Source organism: Protobothrops mucrosquamatus, unplaced genomic scaffold, assembly GCF_001527695.2.
Source record: "Protobothrops mucrosquamatus isolate PMUCROS unplaced genomic scaffold, P.Mucros_1.0 scaffold39, whole genome shotgun sequence".
Taxonomy (NCBI): domain Eukaryota; kingdom Metazoa; phylum Chordata; class Lepidosauria; order Squamata; family Viperidae; genus Protobothrops; species Protobothrops mucrosquamatus.
In genome coordinates, this window is record NW_015386421.1 from 2,033,539 (window position 1) to 2,054,057 (window position 20,519).

The 20,519-nt window shown below is 36.3% G+C and overlaps 1 protein-coding gene across 7 annotated transcripts in view; it reads right to left on the reverse strand.

The window, feature by feature from the left end:
- Nucleotides 1-20,519, reverse strand: part of ST3GAL3 (ST3 beta-galactoside alpha-2,3-sialyltransferase 3) — a 168,056-nt gene that overhangs the window by 15,178 nt on the left and 132,359 nt on the right. For 3 of the 7 annotated variants that reach the window (XM_015811356.1, XM_015811358.1, XM_015811354.1), the window contains one exon: nucleotides 13,854-14,000. The exons of 3 other annotated variants lie outside the window; for them this stretch is intronic. In XM_015811356.1, coding sequence (XP_015666842.1) covers nucleotides 13,854-14,000 — 147 coding nt within the window. The remainder of the gene's footprint in view (nucleotides 1-13,853; nucleotides 14,001-20,519) is intronic. One more of the 7 variants, XM_015811357.1, reaches the window with a different exon arrangement.

The following is a 20,519-nucleotide window of genomic DNA, read 5'->3' on the forward strand; positions in this document are numbered from 1 at the left end:
TATAGAGTTTGAGCGAGAGAGAGGGGGGGGGAGAGAAAACTTGATGAGTAATATGCCAAACCACATGTGTAAAGGAATAAAATAGAATACCCGTATTTTCTGGCGTATAAGACGACTGGGCGTGTAAGACGACCCCCGACTTTTGAGAAGATTTTCAGGGTTTAGAAAGTCGTCTTATACGCCGGAAAATACGGTACTCTACTTCTATCTTACATTATATAAATAAGAAGAAAATAGTAAATATCTTTCTGGTTCCTGTATAAGAAAAATTGTAAGGATCTCTGACAAGTTATTAGAAATCACTATTACAGCATCTAAGATAATCTGTCTAATAAAGTCCAAAGTTCCTAATGAATGTATTTCTCTGGATTCATGTTGTTAAGTTTCAAATACAAACATGGTGCCCAATGCATAGGGAATGGAAACTATAGGGTCGTAGGTGGTCCTGGACAATTGCTGAATAAGTCCAGGCAAAATAATTCAAGCTGATATTAGAACAGTACTCATTGTTAAAGGAAGAGTATTTTAAGTGAGAATAGAAGAAACGAGCAATGTCTCTGAGAAAAATCCTCCTATTTAATAATATATCACAGAGTATGTCCACAAAGAAGGACTATAAACTCAAATGCTCATGAAAACCAGACCATATAATGACCACAACTTCTGTACAAACAGAAGCAAATTGTACTTTTTGCTATCTTAATGCTAATTGGATTCAATGATTAACTGATTTATAGATGAAATTGGATTAGATTGGTGATCAAACAGCAGTTCAGGATGTAAAGTTATAATTACTATGCAATGGAGAGAACATGATGGAAGCAAAATAGTCCATTAATTCTGTGGCAAGCACAATTCCTGCTGATGTTCCAAAGTTTTAGTTCTCTGGATCCTTCTCTGGTTATTCTTTTTTTATACAATATATTTTATTAATTTTTTAACATGGTCATCTTAATATTCAGTAAACAGTGTGTTGTCTGGGTTTACATTTAAAAACATTTGCTAACAATTGGTTTCTATAATCTATAATCCACATAATAGCTTTACTTGATTTCCTCTTCTTCCCATAATGTTCTCTTTTACCAACCTTAAGGTAATACAATTCTTATTGTTTGATAGATAACAATTGAGTATAATTTTTTTTCTAATATTTCCGCAAATAATCACATCAATATAATATTTCTTTTCTATCTAGTCATTCTGGTTGCCTCATCATAGATCCCATTTACAGTTCTTGTTTGCATTTGTTTTTCCCACAATGTTCAAAACATTCTTACTGGTTAAGATTTTCTCAAAGTTAATTACATTTAAATATTTGATTCTATTTTTTCTCATGTAAACCATCCCATAACTTTTACCTTACTTAAAGAATAAATAAGACTAAAAGAAGAAAACAAAAAGAACAAGAGTAAAGAGGAATAAAAAGAGAGTATACTATTGAACATCCATGTTTCCCCTAAGCTAATACATATTTATTTCCAAAAAAATTTCATTCTTTTTTACCATAATTAATTTAATCTAATCTTTAAATATTCCATTTAATAAATCCAGTCATCTGATCTTTTAACTCTTATTCAAAACATTTTTTTTCAATCCATTGTAATTTTCTTAAAATCAATCACATTTAAATATCTAAAATATGTCCTTATATATAAGCCATTCTAACTCTTTTATATTACTCATATCAAGAAATAAGATAAGAAAGAGAGAGTACTATGTTATTTGAGGGACTAATCCCTCTTAAAGTAAAATTCATATCCAAAATCTTTCTATTACTTTAACCATATTCAAATAGGTGTTTCTTTTTTAAATATTCTCTCTGATAAGTCCCATCATCTATTTTCTTAATTTTCACTTCTTCTTTTGCCCAATATCTTTAATCAATATATTCTGCTGAATCAAAGAGTCTTTCCATATTCTTGTAGGTGTCACTGTAGATATAAAAAATAAGTCACGTACAATATCATTGTAAGAGGCATTTGCTCTTTCATGTTTGTTGAAAATCTTTTTCTTTCTTTTTCTCTCTGTATCTCGTATCATTTTTTGTCTCTCCAGTTCTAGTGGTGTTCCTGACGTCTCTGCAATCCATTTTGACCAGTCTTTTTTCTTATCCTCAAATTTGTCTTGTGGTCTTAAAGTATAAGTTGCCTTTTCCAAAACCAATATTTCCTGTAAATTTTTTCCCACTTGGGTTAAATCATACTTCTTTGTTCTGTTAAGTTCCATCTTTGAGACTCTATCCTCGAATTTGTGTTCAGTTATCTGTTTTATCTGCTCCGTCTCTATTGTTATTTCCTGGGATTTTTTTTTGTTGTAAAGTTAAATTGGAGATGAATTGTTTTTTGTTTTCAAAGTTATTTTGGATTTCTTTGTGGTTTGAAGTTATTGTTGTTTGAATTAGTTGCAGCATCTCATATGTCTCCTCTTGAAAGGTATTTATTTTTTCTTGATAAGTTCTTTCTGCAAGTCTCTGATTTTCCATAGTGGTCAAGAATCGAGGTTTTCTTTTCTCTGCAAATAGCTTTAGCTGGATGCTTCATCAGGAAACCGCACCCACCCCATTGCCGGCAATGGAGAAAAAGCTCTGATACATCACGCAATGTCACATGACGTCGGAAGTTTGACATGTCTGCTTTAGAGTCACAGTTTAGTAGATATTTATAATCCAAAAAGTTCAAAAAGGTTTCCTGAAGTTTATAATCCTCTTTGTCTGCAACCCAATTTGTTTTCTTTTTTTGTTACAGCTGTTCTCTATTGTTATAGCTTTGAAGGTCACAAGCACAGATTAGTTTTTTCCAGATTTTGCCAAATCCTGTATAAAAGCCATAGCTGTCATAGTCTTTATCCACCACCAGATGTCCGCACCAGTTTATTTTTCAAATTATCAAAATAGAATATTGCCTTTAAAATGAGAATCTTAACCATTCAACAATTCCAAACTTATCCAAATTTAGGTTTTATATTCATTTCATTTCATTTCTGTATGTTTTGGTCCTCCATAAAAGGTTTAATTCGCCGCTTCCGTTAGTAAAAGGGTGGGGCAAAAATCCCCCTCTTCCACAGTCAGAGGTTTTTTGCTTCTTGGGAATTTTTTCCCCCTAAAAAGTTAATAAGTACAATAGAGAAAACCGATGATCTTTCCCAGATTCAAATGCGCTGTTTACAATCAGCTTAAAATAGTGCTTTTTGACTTTGGTTGCTTGTAGCTTGGACTAGACTCTGAAGTTAGGCTAGCCTTTCTCCTGTTGATTTCTGGAAGGCTTCTCCTGGACCGATTGGGTCAACTGCCGTCTCTCTGTGGTCCGCGGGACTTCCTTCCTTCTTTGCCGCCTCTTTGGGGCAGCTTCTGCCCCATTTAGAATCCCCTACAGCAGGGGTGTCAAACTGTCATCCTGCGGACTAGACATGTCATGTGGAAGCCGCGCCCATCCCATTGCCGGCAATGGCAAAACCGGTCCGATACGTTGCGCGACTTCACGTGACGTCGCGAGTTTGACATGCCTGCCCTACAGGAAGAAATTCAGCCAGAGGGCATGGAGCCTCGAAATCCTTTGGCTGCTGTACTACTGCGTGCGACTGGAAGCCCTTCTCTGGTTATTCTGAAGGCTACTACACAAATTAAAATAGCTTTATAATAAACTTTTCAAATAGCTGGCACATTGTGTAAAAATTGTTATACTATTTATTAACAAATATATTGCTTGAAAATCCCACTTTTAGTACAACTGGATGTGGACATCACTTGCTGAACACTTTTTAAATCAGGGTTGTATATGTTCCCAGGCCACCTGCAGTTTGTAATCTCTCCCCCTTTTTGGGGGGAACTCAAGTGCTCCAGATGTTGCTTCAGCAATGTTTGACAGCAACTGCCAAGAAGCAGCATTGTAATTCTTGCTATTTTTCCATACAATACTAAAAATAAAAGAGTATAAATCTTATTTCAGTAATTAAACCAAGCCCAAAGAAAACAATAATATACCCTTCCAGAAAATAGATAATCCCAGAAAGTTTGGTTTGAAATTTATATGGCAATCCCTGTCCATCTAAACGAAAAAAGGTAGTTTTTTAATGCCAAAACATTTCCATCCCGATCTAAATAACTGCATTTGCCACTGTGCATAAAGGAAAATAATATATATTTATTTTAGAAAAAATATTCCATCTTTTACTCCTCCAAAGAATTTCAAAAGCAGACTCTTACTTAAAATAATAAATTTTCATAATGTAGTGTAAATGTATTAAGATAAAGAGGCAGTAACTGAACGACAAATGTTTCATTAGCAATGTTATTTATGATCTTATATGGGCATAAATGTGAATGGAGAACCTCCATTCTTCTATATATATATTTCAAATGAGACAGGGTATTTTCCTATTTTTGCCTGTGTGATTCCAAAGATTCCTGCAGTTGGAATTCAATGCCTGTTAATCATTCTGAAAAAATTAAACAATGGAGAATTTTTTTGGCTGGGGCTTTTTTTTCCCCCTTTGAAGGAAACTATGGCAGAATGGACTCTACCTTATCAGTTGCACTGTTCACAGAATTAATAGTTCAGGACAAAGTTAAGTTGAGACTCTCAGGATAAGAAAATAAGATGATAAGAAGAATCCTAGATGGAGGAGTTAGGGAAGACTGGTTTTCCAATCAAAATGCAAGTAGAAAGAAGAAACCTTTGGCAGAGAAAGCTTTTCCTAATTCTTTCCCCACTATTTATAGTATGCTAATCCACTCTGGCAAACAAACAAACAAATCAATCCATCATAACTGAGAACAACTTCTCTGGAAAGAATCTGATACAGAATAGTCTGTAAGAAACATGGTTTTACTAGCTTACAGCAGAAGGATGTTTAATTATTTAAATCAGAAATTAAAAGATCTACAGTTCTCAGAAAATAGACCAGCCATTGCCCATTGAAAGCATTCTGACAGACTGAATGCAAGTCCTTAGATGCACATGTGGGCAAAACACCCTTAGGACTAAACTACAAAACAACCAGGAAGGTGACAATCCTATGAATCACGGAGACTTCCTGATCTCAGGTTAATCCCCAAGGGAATGGAAGCTGCCAGAACATGACAGAAGTATAAATCCATGACTTGAAATGTAATGCTAATGCAATAAATTTATTAACAAGCTTGAAGTAGCTTGAGGGGCAGAAAGTCATTAATGCTTTTAAAAGCCCAACCTACAATTCTCAATTATGGACAAAAAAAATAATAATGAATCAAACAATTGCAAAATAGTTTTAAAAGCTGAAGGGATCACTCACATCAACTTTCTTAATCTTATGGAAATAAATGTTTAGGTTTAGATTTCATGTTTCACTTTTAGTTACTGTTTTAGTCAATTTTATTCTGTGAGGCTCATTTTTTATTCTATTTATTGTCTTTTTATTGTGTAAATTTTCCATGCTGTCCAGAGTCCGGTTGATTTCAGTAATAAATATATCAGGAAATGTATATAAAAACAACTAAAACAATGAGAATCCAGATAAAGAATTTCAATAGAGTCTCATGAGTCTAGTGAGATATATTATTGGATACCTTAATAATCACCTATTTTAAATTTGATTTAAGCAGCCTGTGGAAGCTGTTCACATCCATGTGAAATTAAATGCTTATTTATATTAGTATTTTATGACGGGATGATTGAGCACTAGGAATAAGAAAAAATGCAATATTAACCATGAATAATTGGTTTAAACAAATAACTTAGGCAACAGGATATTGTTATCTCACAAAAAAACAAAATGCCATATCTTGCCTATAACTCACTAAAATGTGATCTTAAACCAATTTATGTCAGGAAAAATCACACTGTTTCCCTCTACAGTAGAAAAAGTATTCCATCATGTGTGAAAGTTCCACACATATATCTTTTGCTATAAATATGCAATTTTAAAAGCTACTTTGTTCTGCTTCCTAAATATGTAATATTTGTGTAAAGGTTGCAAACAATAGGCAGTCCCGGGGTTACAATAGTAATTGGGACCAGGAATGCCATCACTAAGCAATGCGGTCATAAAGTGTGACATCTTTTCTGAATAACTAATCCCAGTGTCAAGTACTTATTGCTTAATTAGCCACAATATTATTGGTAGAAAACCACATTTGCTAGTGAAGGCAGTAAAAATGTCCTCAGTTGCCCTCATCTTTCTCTTGCCACCTGCAAAGGCAAAATAGTTAGTCAAAATGTTAAGCCAAGAAAAGAAAAAAGATTTCCAACAGAGAGAGCTTACAAGATGGCTTTGAGCATAGCTGAGAATTTGTGTTCCATTGTGTTCCATTTCACAGAACGCCATTCTTCTCTCAAGAGGCCCTTAAATTGACATCTGCTCCTGAACTGTTTCAAACATATATATGTGTCATCTTGCACTGTGAGATGAGTCGCATATAAATTTGATAGATAGATAAACAGACAGACAGACAGACAGACAGACAGACAGACAGACAGACAGACAGACAGACAGACAGACAGACAGACAGACAGATAGATATGTCACCACTATCAAAGTCAGTTCTACTAAATACAGTTGGTAGCAGAGTCAACTGGTTATATTTCAACCAAAGCTATTTTTGATCACAAAACTACCTAGAACATCAATCAGAATTGAAAAAAATATATATCATTGTTGTAACTGATTACATTTTTAATGGTTTGGGCAAACATATTCAGAACATTTAACTGCTGATTGTCAACAAAATTTCCAAAACTATTTCCAAGTTTTAACAGTTTCTGACAGCTCTAGTTTCTCATGCTGGAAGTTATTGATTTCAGCTTAATTCTATGGGCAGCATTTCTCACCAGGACAACAAACTGACTAAAATGACAGCACAAGCTTAGCTTATGAATTACCCAGGACCACACAATGAGTCTATTATCACTCCTAAAAAATAGATTCCAGACCTACATCTGACACTATAATGCACAGAACAAAAAAATAAGATAAACCCTGCACATTTAATATTGATATAAGAAGGATTAATAAGAATATATTGCGGAAGTTAATCAGCACAAGTGGGATTGTACAGTCACAAAAGATAAATAGTCTTATGATAACCATAACGATATGTTCGTTCTAAACCACATACAGCTTTGAAGTTTTAGCTAGCATGTTCCTTTCATCCCCTAAACAGATAGGAAAATGAAATTGTTATTTGAATCATATTTATGCCCCAATACTGATAGTATTAGGAAAGAGGAATAAGATTTCCAGTCAAGAACAGAACTCGCCAAATATTCAGTAAAGCCAAATCTTCAGTTAGTGTCCTCATTTCCAAAGCCAAAGGCAGTTCTGCTTTAAAATCAAGTGTCCCAATCTGGAATGGATCTTTCGCCCATTGTTATTGCATAAGCACTATTATATTTTGCAGTATAATTCAGTTTCATCTGGAAAAAATTATAGGTACAAAGTAGATATAAATGTTCCTACAGATACCCATTTATTAAATCCTGAATGAAATGCTATGGGATTAGCCTTGAACCATTACCCTCTGCCTTCTCAGCCCTGTTGAAAAACCCTAAAATTACAATGTTAATTGGCAGCACATTGTTACCATATGTGGCATAGTTATAGCACCCTGAAGTTTATTTAAGCTTGGAAAGAGGAATGGAATATTTCAGCCCTTTATAAGGAATTCAAATTGGCCCTACCATAGTTATTAAGGACATTATCTACTTCAAGCTGTGTGTTCCTATGACACCTCTTGGTATACCTCTGGATGTATTCATGACAGGCACTCTGTGAGAGGACTCTGATTACACAGGCTTTTATGAATTCTTTAAGACTTTTTGATCTAGTTCTGTATACAAGAGAACATTTCATAAATACAAGTTAACAAAATCCTACTAAGTTGGTGTTAGGAGTGAATCTTCATAGTAAAGATACTGCAAGGTTTTGGCTCACATAACAAGCCTTAATTTCACTCCTAGCACCAATTTAGTAGGACTGTGCTGTGTATCACTCTCTCTGGTAGTGAACTTAACTAACAGCTGCCAGAAAGATTGAATATTATTGTATGAGCCTTCTAAAAATCAAGATAGAAAGTATCAGTGTGTTATGTGGGATTACAAGGTTTACATAAGTATAAAAAATAAGAACAGACAAATCAAAAACATTCAGTGAAGCATTCAATAGCCTTGGAATGGGGCTACCAATTTGAAAAGGAAAATAAATAAAGGGGGGGGGAGGAATGGAATAGAATGAAGTATTGTAAAGGAAATATTAACTAGCCAGAGCTGTGGTTGGTGCTATTATGAATATGATCACATTCTATCTAGGAGTTACATTCAGAAGGTTCATAAATAAAGGTCTAGCTCTATATGTACTGTGATACAAATAGAACTAGAGCCTTATTCACGAACCTTCTGAATGTAACTCCTAGATAAAAAGAACAGAGGATGCATCACCCTAGGACAGGGGTGTCAAACTGCCGGCCCGTGGGCCGGTTTCATCATACCAAAGCCGCGCCCACCCCATTGCCGGCAATGAAAAAAGAGTCGCGATATGTCGCGACACATCACGTGACGTGGTGAGTTTGACACCCATGCCCTAGGAGAACTTTTTTACAGCCCTCTGCATAAAATTTTGTAAACCTGCAGAACTTCATACCCTGAAGAAAATAACATAGCTGGCTAGAGGATTCTGGGAGTTGAAGTCCACACAGCTTAAAGTTGTCAAGGTTGAGAAACAGTGATCTACACAGAAAGGAGGATACAGTACCTCTGTCAGATCCATTATAAAATCTCTGCCAGATCCATTCATGCTTTTCCTTATAGTTACATTGCATATTGTTTTTATATGTGAAAGCACAGCCCATGAATGCATGAAGTTCCTGTTGAATGGAAACATAAGGCCTTGGCTTGGATCACTATTGTCACTACACAAGGAACATTGCCCTGATTTTCCAAATCTCTACACCTGCATCGCTATTTCACATTGTTTTTATATAAATTCCCAGAACATTTAGTTTATTGTTTGTTTCGTGTGACAGAGATCATTGGCAAAATCTGTTTTCTTAAAAGTCCCATAAACTAAACTATTTAAAAAATGTCCAAGCAGGCTTTCGTGAAATGAAACATCAGGTTTTAATTAAAAACCTCCCTGGTTGATTTTGCCAATCTGATATATATATATAAAATACAATTTATCCAATCCTCACAAAGTTAGATTCACAACATATTCTTCCACAGTATCTCATTTCCACTCCAAACAAAATGTAATTGCTTGAATGTTTAAGATAATACATTTCAAAATACAAATAAGAAATACGGTAAATTAAGAAAAAGTGGATGGCAAAGATTTATATGTGTTTTTTTCTCCAAAAGACTAAAAACGTTCCCCTTAAAAATGATGCTGTGTAAGATGAAAAAAAGGTGGAACTTCAATATGCTCTGAATACATATGTATAATCCAGTGTGGAAATTATTTTCCAAAGTAGAGCATATTTTCATAGTAAGAGACCTCTTACCATGAGAGGGAGGGGTGGGCGTGAGGAATAGCAAAAGTTTTATTTATTCCTTATACAGAGAGTACATTCTTATAAACATGCTAACGGGCAGAACATAGTAAGTTTAACTCCTTTACTGCATCCTTTTTCTGAATCTAGCCATTAGTATGTACATGCTTAGTCTTATGAAGTCACTACATTGGCAAAAAGTAAAATAAAATGAAAATAAATACTTAAAGGACCCACTTACGTGTTCTGAGATTACTCCTACCTAGCAAGTATTAAAAATTGACTTACTGCTGTATGAGACCAGACCTATTGAGACAGCCAAGAAACCAACTGTATAGCTTTTTTGATATCTAGTTGTAGTTTCCCCTTTTCTTTCCATTTTTAGTGGGAAGGACTGGAGTACTGTGACCACCTCATTTTTATCTATTAAGAATATGTATTAACAAATTTATCTTCCTGAAACAATCAATATATATTGAATAAGTAGTTAAAATACATCTATAATAAATACAATTTTTCCTTGCCATTCCTTGAATTAAAAAAATGATAATGCTAGGAATAAGACCACAGAATCAATCTGATATGACAATTCTTCCCTGTAAATGCTAAATTCAGGAACTGAACAGACACACAACTGTCTATGAAAATTACTGTTCTTTAAAATGGAACAGAAAAAGAAAAATATATAGGTGGCAGAGATGCATGCTATTTTATCAGTTTCACTACAAAGAGTGAAAAGCATTATATGAGATATTTATGAGAAAATCTACAATCTAGAAAATCTATTGCTGGGTCCCTCAGCAATTTTATTCTATTTTTATTATAGTTATATCCTATTGCAATCTGTTGATTCTTGGAATGTAAACTTTCACATAATCTATTTAACACGCTAGAGAAATTCAATATAGTGCATATTACATTCCAAGTTTAGAACATTTAAATGTATTTGCAAGTATGATGGGCAAAGAATAAAAAAAAAGAGCACAGTGGGAATGAATGCATCCTTATTATCACTTCTTCCCTACTATGATACTAGTTTAGTTTTATTTAAAGTCATAGACCAGCTGCCAGAGAATTCTAAAGGAACAGACAATACAGAGACTAGAGACAAAAAAATTATAGTTTTTAAAAAATAAATGCTATATAATGTTAATATGTAAAAGTTTACAAAGGATCAAGAAAGCGTATTAATCATGTACATAATGTGAAAGTAATTGGACTGTGTAGATTATTAATATTTAAAAACGGCAAGGGCTTAATTTGTTCCCTTCAATAGCAATTAGTCAACATTTGTCTACTTTCTCTAGATTGTCTTCTGCAGATAGACATTACTTTTCTAGTCCATTGACCTCAGGACTATTATACAGATAGTCCTTCCCTTATGATCATAATAAAGCCTGCTCATTACGGTCACAAGGAGTGATGATTGTTAAGCAAGACAGCCTCACTTAATGGCCTACTCCAGGGGTAGGCAACCTTGGCTCTTTTATGACTCGTGGACTTCAACTCCCAGAATTCCTGAGCCAGCCATGCTGAGGAGAAAGGAAGAGGTTTCCAAGCTGAGCTATGCTGGCTCAGGAATTCTGGGAGTTGAAGTCCACGAGTCATAAAAGAGCCAAGGTTGCCTACCCCTAGCCTACTCAAACCTCCCCGCCCTCCCAAACGAAGCTTTCCTCAGCACTGCACAGACCATTTCAGGGAAGCAGAACCAAGGGGTCCATTCCTGGGCCATGTGGCAGTTTCCTGAAAGAGGCCCCTGCAAGGACAGGATGGAGAGGAGAGAGGCTGCAGCATCCCTGCAATCAGTCTTAATAGCAGAGGCCACATCAGATAGCCTGGACACTTTAGCTCAGGGATGTCAAACTCAATTTCAATGCATCAGCATTGCGGTTGTCCTCAGGGGGCCGGGTAGGTGTGGCCAGGGTGGGTGTGGCCTACTGGGTGGGCATGGCTGGAGTTGGTGTGGCCTACTGGGTGGGCATGGCCAGCTCTACATTGTTTGCGTCAAGGGTGCCTGTGGGGCCTGGGCAGGAGTGGGACAGATCTGAGGGTCTCTGGCAGAAGGGGGTGGGACCAGGCAAGTGTCAAGGCATGGTCCACCGGAAGAGCCTCACTGTTCCTCTCAGGCCATGCCGGGGGGGGGGGGGGGCTGGATAGTGCCGCGGCCTTCCCAGAGCCCTGGGTAGCAGAGGTCAAATCCCCAGCCCGGCTCTCAAGCACCCACGGCACCAAGCCCAGCCCCACTACCCCAAGGGGGTGCCCAGTTGCACTTACCTCCTCCTCAAGACTGCTGCTGCTGTGCTTGCTCTCCTTGTGGAGCTAAGACTGAATGCATTTCAGCATAGATGGAAATTGTACATTGGCTCCCGGGCGGCCTGGACTGAGGCCAAGGCAGTGGGGGCTATTCACTCACTGTTTCCAGGATGACTTCGTGGGCCACATGAAACCACGTTGCGGGCCGTATCTGGCCCCCGGGCCTTGTGTTTGACATGTCTGCTTTAGCTTATTGTATTAATTTTGAGCACTAAGCGCTGAACAAGGGGCATTTCAATAAGATATGCTATCCCCTGAGCTACTTGAAAACTTATGTTGAAACCATTAAACAAATTAATGTAATATTCCTAGCCCAGGGGTAGGCAACCTTGGCTCTTTTATGACTCGTGGACTTCAACTCCCAGAATTCCTGAGCCAGCTATGGGAGTTGAAGTCCACGAGTCATAAAAGAGCCAAGGTTGCCTACCCCTGTCTTAGCCTGAAAACAAACACAAACTCTTTTGGTTTGCATTTGCATTTGCTTTCTTATATAACTTATATAAATGGCATTGGTAAGATATTAAATCTTTCCAGGGAACAGCTTTTTGCTACAGCACTTAGAGATGCTAATTAAACAATTAGCTCAATTAAATATTCTTCCTTCCAAACCACATTCATAATAGCAGGAGATTTCTCTCCAATCCTTATGGGGATCAATGTTGAGGACACATTGCTTTAATTAAAATAGGTTTGACTAAACCTAAGGAATCAAATATTAGATTGAAAGACCATAATATATAAGATCAAGTTTGATTCCTTTTTTCCAGGTTAACCAGAAGTTATCCAAAAAAGTCAAGGAGGCTGAAGATCAACTTTGCCCTAAACCTAAGGCAAAAAAAACAAAAACAAAAAAAACCACATGAGAGCCTTTACAGAAGCAAGTGCTGATTCCTGGTGTAACTAGAAATAATATATATTATAAATTATAAATAAATTAAAAATGTTGATTGGACTACATTGGTCTTGGTCTTGAGTCTTTATAAGAGCCATTCTGGGAATTATGAAACCAAAAAAGTAATCTCTTTAGGAGAACTAAGGAGAACTAAAGGAGAACTAAAGTGGATTTGTGAATCAAATTTAGCAAGATGGAATTTATTATTTTCCAGAATATAAAAATTAAAAAAGAATGTAGCCAAAACACAACCTTGTTTAACTTCTTTCTAGATGGGAAGTGACTCAAAAAGACAAGCAGGGGCATTTATAATTTCTTTGAAGGTTCTCTTGAAGGGGGTGTTCATGGTTAAAATTAGGAGTTTTCAATCAACAGCAGATATTGTCAGCTTCATTCAAAAGCCCCAAAAGTCTGATATCACTAGTTTTTATATTGCTGTCCCCTGAGCTACTTGAAAACTTATGTTGAAACCATTAAATAAATTAATGTAATATTCCTAGCCTGAAAATGAACACTTGGCAATTCCCATCTGCTAGGAAAGCTGCGAGTACAATCATAATTGATGATGATGATGATGATGATAATGATGATGATGATGATGATGATAGTTGGAAGGGACCTTGGAGGTCATCTAGTCCAACCCTATACCATTTCGGACAAATGGCTGTCTAATCTCTTCTTAAAGACTTCCAGTGTTGGAGCATTCACCGCTTCTGGAGGCAGGTTTTTCCACTGGTTAATTGTTCTAACTGTCAGGAAGTTTCTCCTTAGTTCTAGGTTGCTTCTCTCCTTGATCAGTTTCCATCCGTTGCTTCTTGTCCTGCTCAAACGTACTCAAACGTAATGGAACACCATATATGTGCATGCCATATATGTGATCTGGATAGTTCTATGGATTTTCATACTCTATTTAACATTAAAATTTGCATACATCTTTCATTTTGTGATTATTTTTTATTATTCCTCAGTGGTTTCTAGCTGTTTTTTTTAACCATCATCAACATTTACTATCAGCATATCGAACACTGCACAAAATCTAAAAGTGAATAGAGTTCTCATCCATTCACTAATATATCGATGAGAATTTAGAGCAGGGAAGAATGTACTAGATTATTAGGTTTGATTCCCCATTTGCAGTACAAAAGAGCGCAAGGGTCATACTGGGGATAGGCTTCAGCATACACTTACCCCTCTGCCCATCAAGCCATTGTTGAAAGGAAGGCCAATAAAGCTGAAGGCTGCCTCCTGTATAAAATATGGATTCAGGATTCGGATCTCATGGGGCTCTCTTGGAACATGGGTCGCCACAGATTTCCAGAAGCCATCAGAAGCACTCTGTAAAAATGTAAAGGGTCATTGCAGATGGTTAGAGAACCCAAGTCCTGATTTCCTTTTGAACTCACCAGAATGATATAAATGAAATACAAATCAGGAATTGCATCTGGAATCTAACTGTTAATTGTGATAAAAATTGGGAAACAATGTAAAGAACTAAAATAATGGGTCTGTTTCAACTAGTCTTATTTGGATCTTTAAGATAGATTCTATCCATAGATTCAGCTATCTTTGGAAATTACACATGATTTATAATCCAGGTCTTGTTAATGAACGCAACTGTTGAGAAAACAGAGGGCGCAATGCATATTAGAGGGGAAAAATCACTTAGTAGTGTAGCTTGGTTGATCTCACAAACTAAGCACATTTGGTTGGAGGATTCTCTGGGAATTCAAGGGCTAGACACGAATTTAAAAAAAACCCTGGAAAGACTAACACTAACAAGTAAACTGCAATCACAAGAACTTGAATTGTGCTTAAGGGCATTTTAATTTTGATTGAAATACTGCACACAACATTTACAATAAATAATTTACACAGAGAGCCTTCATACTTCAAAGATTTTATTTCAAATTCATATTTCAAAATTTTTACACAAGACATGCTCCTCTAATGGAACACAACTCCTTAATAGAAAGAAGAGATGCATTCAAGAATTGCATGGGTATGAACATATATTATATCCATATCCATGCACACTTTGCTTTTCTGAAATAATGAGAAAAATGAAACTTAACTCAAAATATGCTTAGAAGAAAAAAATACGATCCCGCTGGGCTGTTCCATAGACTGACCACCAAGACTGGTAGTATATTCTTTTGTTTTCACAGTGAACTATACAGACAGTGTGCCCTTTGCACTTGTGGACTGTAGGGAAAACAGAATGTCTACAGAAAAAAGCACCTCATAAATCCAGGACAGGGAGAACTCTGACAGATTAGGAAACTAGGCTCTCAGCTCATGTCCAAAATGGATTACATATCTTTATTTACTATAGTTTGGTCTCTGTTTTCTTATGGTACCCAAGGGAAAAAGAATTATTTGAAAATCTACAACTGAGGAAAGATTAGTGGAGACACATCAAGTAGTTACAGAGTGTCTGCTGTAGCATTGATCTCTTCCAAAATAATCAATTTTTTTAAAAAAAAATCTTGTTAAAAATACACTAGTCCTGGAACGTAGTGAGCCATGTAAGATTGGGATCATATTCTCAATGAGCTCCACCAACACAATCCCCAGTGGATCTAGAAACATGCCAATTTCACAACACAGTAAAATCAGAAATTGCTCCAGAGGCTGTGTCTATTTCAAATTAAAACCTGCAAATGTACAATTAACAAACTGTTTTTAATAATTCCCATGAGTCATTCATTATTACTTGCTTCCAAAAAGAGTTATAAAATCTACTGGGATTTAATGATCAGCTAACAAAAAGAATCCAATGGGCACTACTGATTCCTATTCTTTCTTTCTTTTGTCTTCTTTTCTCCCTCTATTCACTGAGACTGTTCTTCACTTTAAATTTTTATGATTATCTAGCAATGGTTAAATTGTATATGGGAAAAATCTTCTTGATAGATGCATTGAACCAGGAGAGTACAATATATAGTCCTTAATTTACGAACACAATTGAACCTGATATTTCTGTTGCTAAGCAAGACAGTTGTTAAGGCAGTAACCCAGTTGTTAAGTGAATCTGGCTTCCCCGTTGATTTTGTTTGTCAGAAGGTGGCAAAAGGTGATCACATGATATTGAGACACTGCAACCGTTATAAATATGAGTCAGTTGCCAAGCATCTGAATTTTGATCATGTGACCATGGGGGTGCTGCAATGGTCATTGTGAAAAACTTTTTTTAGTGCCATTGTAACTTTGGTCACTAAATGAACTGTTGTGTGTTGCAGACTACCTGTAATGTATTTGCACTGTTGGAGAGAGCCTGCTATAACTTTCCATATAAATTCATATACTTACATTAAAAACTTTTGCATAAGGCTGAGGCCAATCTCTATTTGATGACATGGGAGAAGATCATGGCATATGAAGCAAATGATTCATATATAGTAATATTTGCATGTTACATTGTAATAACTCTTGATTATTGCATATGATCAAAGCCAGCAATATTCATATGGTAAACGTGTGTGTGTGTGTGTGTATGTGTGTGTGTGTTTATGAAAAAAATGTTCTTACTAACGTACATGATTTATTACTTTAAAGATGAAACACTCGCCTCTCCAGCACAAAAGAAATATTAAAAATATGCACATTTTGGGGAATCAGAGTTCAAAGAAATATACCATGCAGATCAGCAAGTATTTGAGTATACTGATATGGAAATAAATGTAAATGAAAACTGGATGGGAGAAATGTTGCAGCCTCCTTGGGGGGGGGGAAACCCTCATTTGTTTTTACCCTTAAAATTTAATTAATAAATTGTATTTAATAAATGTAATCACATTATGTCTATTCCCCTAACTAGTATGCATTCTCTGATTGGGTAATATAATTTATGTTTCTAGTTGAAAAAGTAGGAAGCAGTAGGCTGAGGTTGGTAGCATAGATTCCAATTGAAGAATAATACTGTTGGGTGGGTTTTGTCTTAATTTGGGCTTTGTCAGGTCAAAAAATATAGTAACTTTGATTTCAAACTATTAAAGACTTCTTAATAATGAGATTGCAAAATTTATGACCCTGAGCCACATGAAGTCTCCCCCTAAGTCTTGAGCACGATCCCTCTGTGGTGTCAATGATCAAACATGGAGGTGATAATATCAACATTTGGTGGTTCTTTGCTCTCTCAAACCTGGACAACTTGCCATCATTGAAGGAAGCATGAATTCTGCCACAATCCTCAAATATTACTGAGCCGAAGCAGTTCACCATGGAGGAATGGATCAAAAGTCCTATACAGTGACACAAAAAACTGATTACTAGTTGCAACTACTGCAACTACAATTACTAAACCTAAGAGGATAATTAGTTTTTCACATTGGCATGTGGGGTGTTTTTGTGTATGAAAATAAATACAAACTTTTGTGTTTTTTATATTCTCTCTTTCTCTCTCACACACACAAAATTCTGATAATATTCAACTGCAAAAATCTGCAAAAATTAAAAAAAATAAAAATAAAGCAAATAATTTTCTATGCATGAAACATTTAGAACTATAAATTTATTTACTATTGGGATGAAGACACTCTTCAGGTTAGGGAGCTGGAAACATCCCAATAGGAACTGATGCTGTGCAGTTAATCTGACTTTCAAGAAGCAGAAGATAAGAAGACTAAAGAGTAGATCTGCAAGACTCGTGGATTTATCTTCCATTTTATCCCAAGTCAAAATGATACAGTGTTTCCATTCTCAGTGTATTTTGAAGATAGATAGTTTTTGGCCAGGAGGCATATTTTGAATTCTAATAATACACTGTGGCACTCATGTAAAATAGCTGTCAGGACAGGGGCTCATCTTTTCAGTGGCATGGAAAGTGTGACCAGTCTCAAAATATCCATTTCCTTAAAAGTAAACTGATAAGGGAGCTTTCCAAAATGCTCTTTATCCTTCAACTTAGTTTCACTGCTTTTGTTTCCAAGAAAGGCTAACATGACCTTGGGCCAGTCACTCTCTCTCAGCTCAACTCATCTCTCAGAGTTGTGGTGGGGAAAATAGGAGGAGAAAGTTGTGTTGCTAATGTTCAATTCCTTGAGTTATTTGTAAAAATAATAAAGGCAGGAAATCTATCAAATAAACAATGGTTGGAAGCATCACTATTTCAATGAACTGAAGAGGGAAGCTTCAGGTCTGCCTAGAATTTGGCTAAATTGGGCAAAGGACTGGAATCTGGAACACTTTTGCCCCCTCCCACAAGTGAAGTCATATGTTTATCAGAATTATGTTTACAGAAAAAAAATGAGTCAAACTTCTAAAAAGGAAGAGCAAGAGAGGTGCTAGTTATGAGTTAAGGGTTGTAAAATAGATTTGGGAAAATGGAATCATTTTATCCAAGGAAGTAGGCATCAAAGCAAGACATATACAAACTGAGTTTGCTTACACCTTCTCCAGAATCTCCCAATGTCCAATATAGAGTGGAATGTATTCTGTCACTTCAGCAAAGACATGATGCATGGAAGAATATGTACAATATAAACAGAAGAGCAATTAGAAGATGGAATACCTGGTTAGTATCTTAGCTTGCAAGTGAATGAATCTATTTCCCTCTCCTTTGAACTTGTCAACATTCAGCCTTCTCTCTCTACAGGACATTAAAATTGTTTTCATTATCAGATGGGGAGTTGCATTCTTAGAGCTATTTGATTCTCTGGCAAATGCATGTGCCAACGGTAGAGTTAAGTTGGGAAATTTCAGGGAACCCTTCTTGATGTTAGCCAAATGCCTGAACCTGACAGAACTGAAGAAAAGCTCTACTGAGGGTGTTAAAAAAAGAAAGGTATCTCAAGAATTTGTGAAGGATATTAGTACTGCTAATATTTCTAATCCTTTGTGTTAATGTGTTGGATATGCTCAGAAAGAAAATGCATATCTATTTTTCATCACAGAAAGCCAAACAAGAAAGCCTAAAAAAGTACTGTTGCTAAACTCTTTCCAAGCACTTTGTTTACCCATATTCCATTAAGTCTCTTCCCAGAAAACTGACAAATTTTTATATAATTATTTGCAGGAAGGAACTATATTTCCTTCAGTGAGCAATGAACTCTCACAACAAAGAACATTTGTGATCAAAGACAGTTACATTACAAAAGTAGAACCTGAGCAAAACAAACATGATGGAAATTTTCTTGGACGCTCCCACCCTTGGTTGCAAAAAGATCAGGAGGCATTGGATAGCACCATTCCAACTAATACATTGTATTAAAAGATATCAGCAGCAGCTCACTTCATCATAAGAGAAAAATATTCAAAAGAAAAAAGAGAGAGAAATAAAATAACCCCCAATGCATAAAAAGATAAGATAATCTTCATTGTCATTTTTTACTATGAGCACACTGGCCCACATTAAAAATGAAATTCTGTTGCCTGCTCTCAAAAGAAAGTATATATCTAACCATACATGACACACATATACACATGCTATATACATACACACACACACACCCCTACATCCATACATATAATTATTCACCACTATCCATTTTGAATACCTAGCAGAAAGAGGGAACTTGTGAGTTCATAAGATTGATGCTATATGGAACAAAACTGTGACTGAATTTGGATGTTCTGCTTCGGATGACACGAAGCCTCCTCTGAGAAGGTAACAAGGAAAATAGATAGTGAAGAGGATGTGTAGCATCCCAGACAATCCTGAGGACCTTGCTCGAGCATTGCTCATATGCTGTATCCTGGATAGAAGGACATGAACTACCAACAATCTTTTCTGGCATCCTCACCACTCTCTGTACCGCCTTCTTGTCTGAAGCAGTGATGCTTCCAAACCAGACAGTAATGCAATATGACAAGACGCTCTCAATCATCCCTCGGTAGAAAGTGATAAGGACAGGGGAAGGAAGATGTACTTATGTGGGAACAGAGAAAAAAGTTCTAAATCTAAACCTATTATCACGGAGAGAAAAAAGTTATGTAACAAAATAGAAAAATGGGCAGAAAATCAACAATGTGTTTCTTTCTGCCACAGATAGGTGCCAAATGAAAACCGTCACCTATTGTATCTATGGCAGTCACAAAGTGATTAAGAGCAAAAGAATCCTGCCAAGGAGGACAAAATACAAAACTTCTAGGTGAGATTAACAGAGTAAACAGTCTTTACAGGATTAGAATTTGTAGGTGTCATTGTCACAGTTAAAAATAAGAAACAGGTGACTGACAGTATGAAAGAGGGAAACAGCAAAGAACTAGGATTGCAAATTGATCAGCTAAGCAGTGCAATCCTGTTTCTTTATTAATGTCCACCAAGTTCAATGGGACTGTGCATCCTAAGTATGCACAGGATACCACCCTGATGATGAAGCAGACCTCTTGGAATATGCACCTGCATACACACCAATATACTCCACAATTTGAAAAGTCAAGGAGTGAAGAACTCACCACAAGCACTAGTGTGTTAAGCAAGTTAGAAATGTTCATCAGAATTTAAGGGCAGCAGTTTGGCTTTGTACATGAGGCGAAGGGAAGACCACAAGTCACCTCCTGTGTGGAACACCTGCAAATACTGATGACAACCAATACTGATTATGCACAGCAGGGAAGAACAGCACTGAGGCAGGAGCAGGAGCAGGAGCAGGAGCAGATGACTGTGTGCCTGAGACCAACATGATTGCAGGTCTGTTCCCCACCCAGTTCTTCAGGAAGAGGATTTTTTTTTCTCCTTAGTTCTTTATGGAATTTACTCAAGCCTTCACAGAATCCTAGAGTTCCATGAAACCTAGTTTGAATAATCCTGACCTAGAACTTTTGGGTAGAGAAGTATACAAATGAAGCCAATCAATCAATCAATCCTACAAATAGCTATAACAAAGAGTCAGAAAGCCACTAGTAGTGTACTGT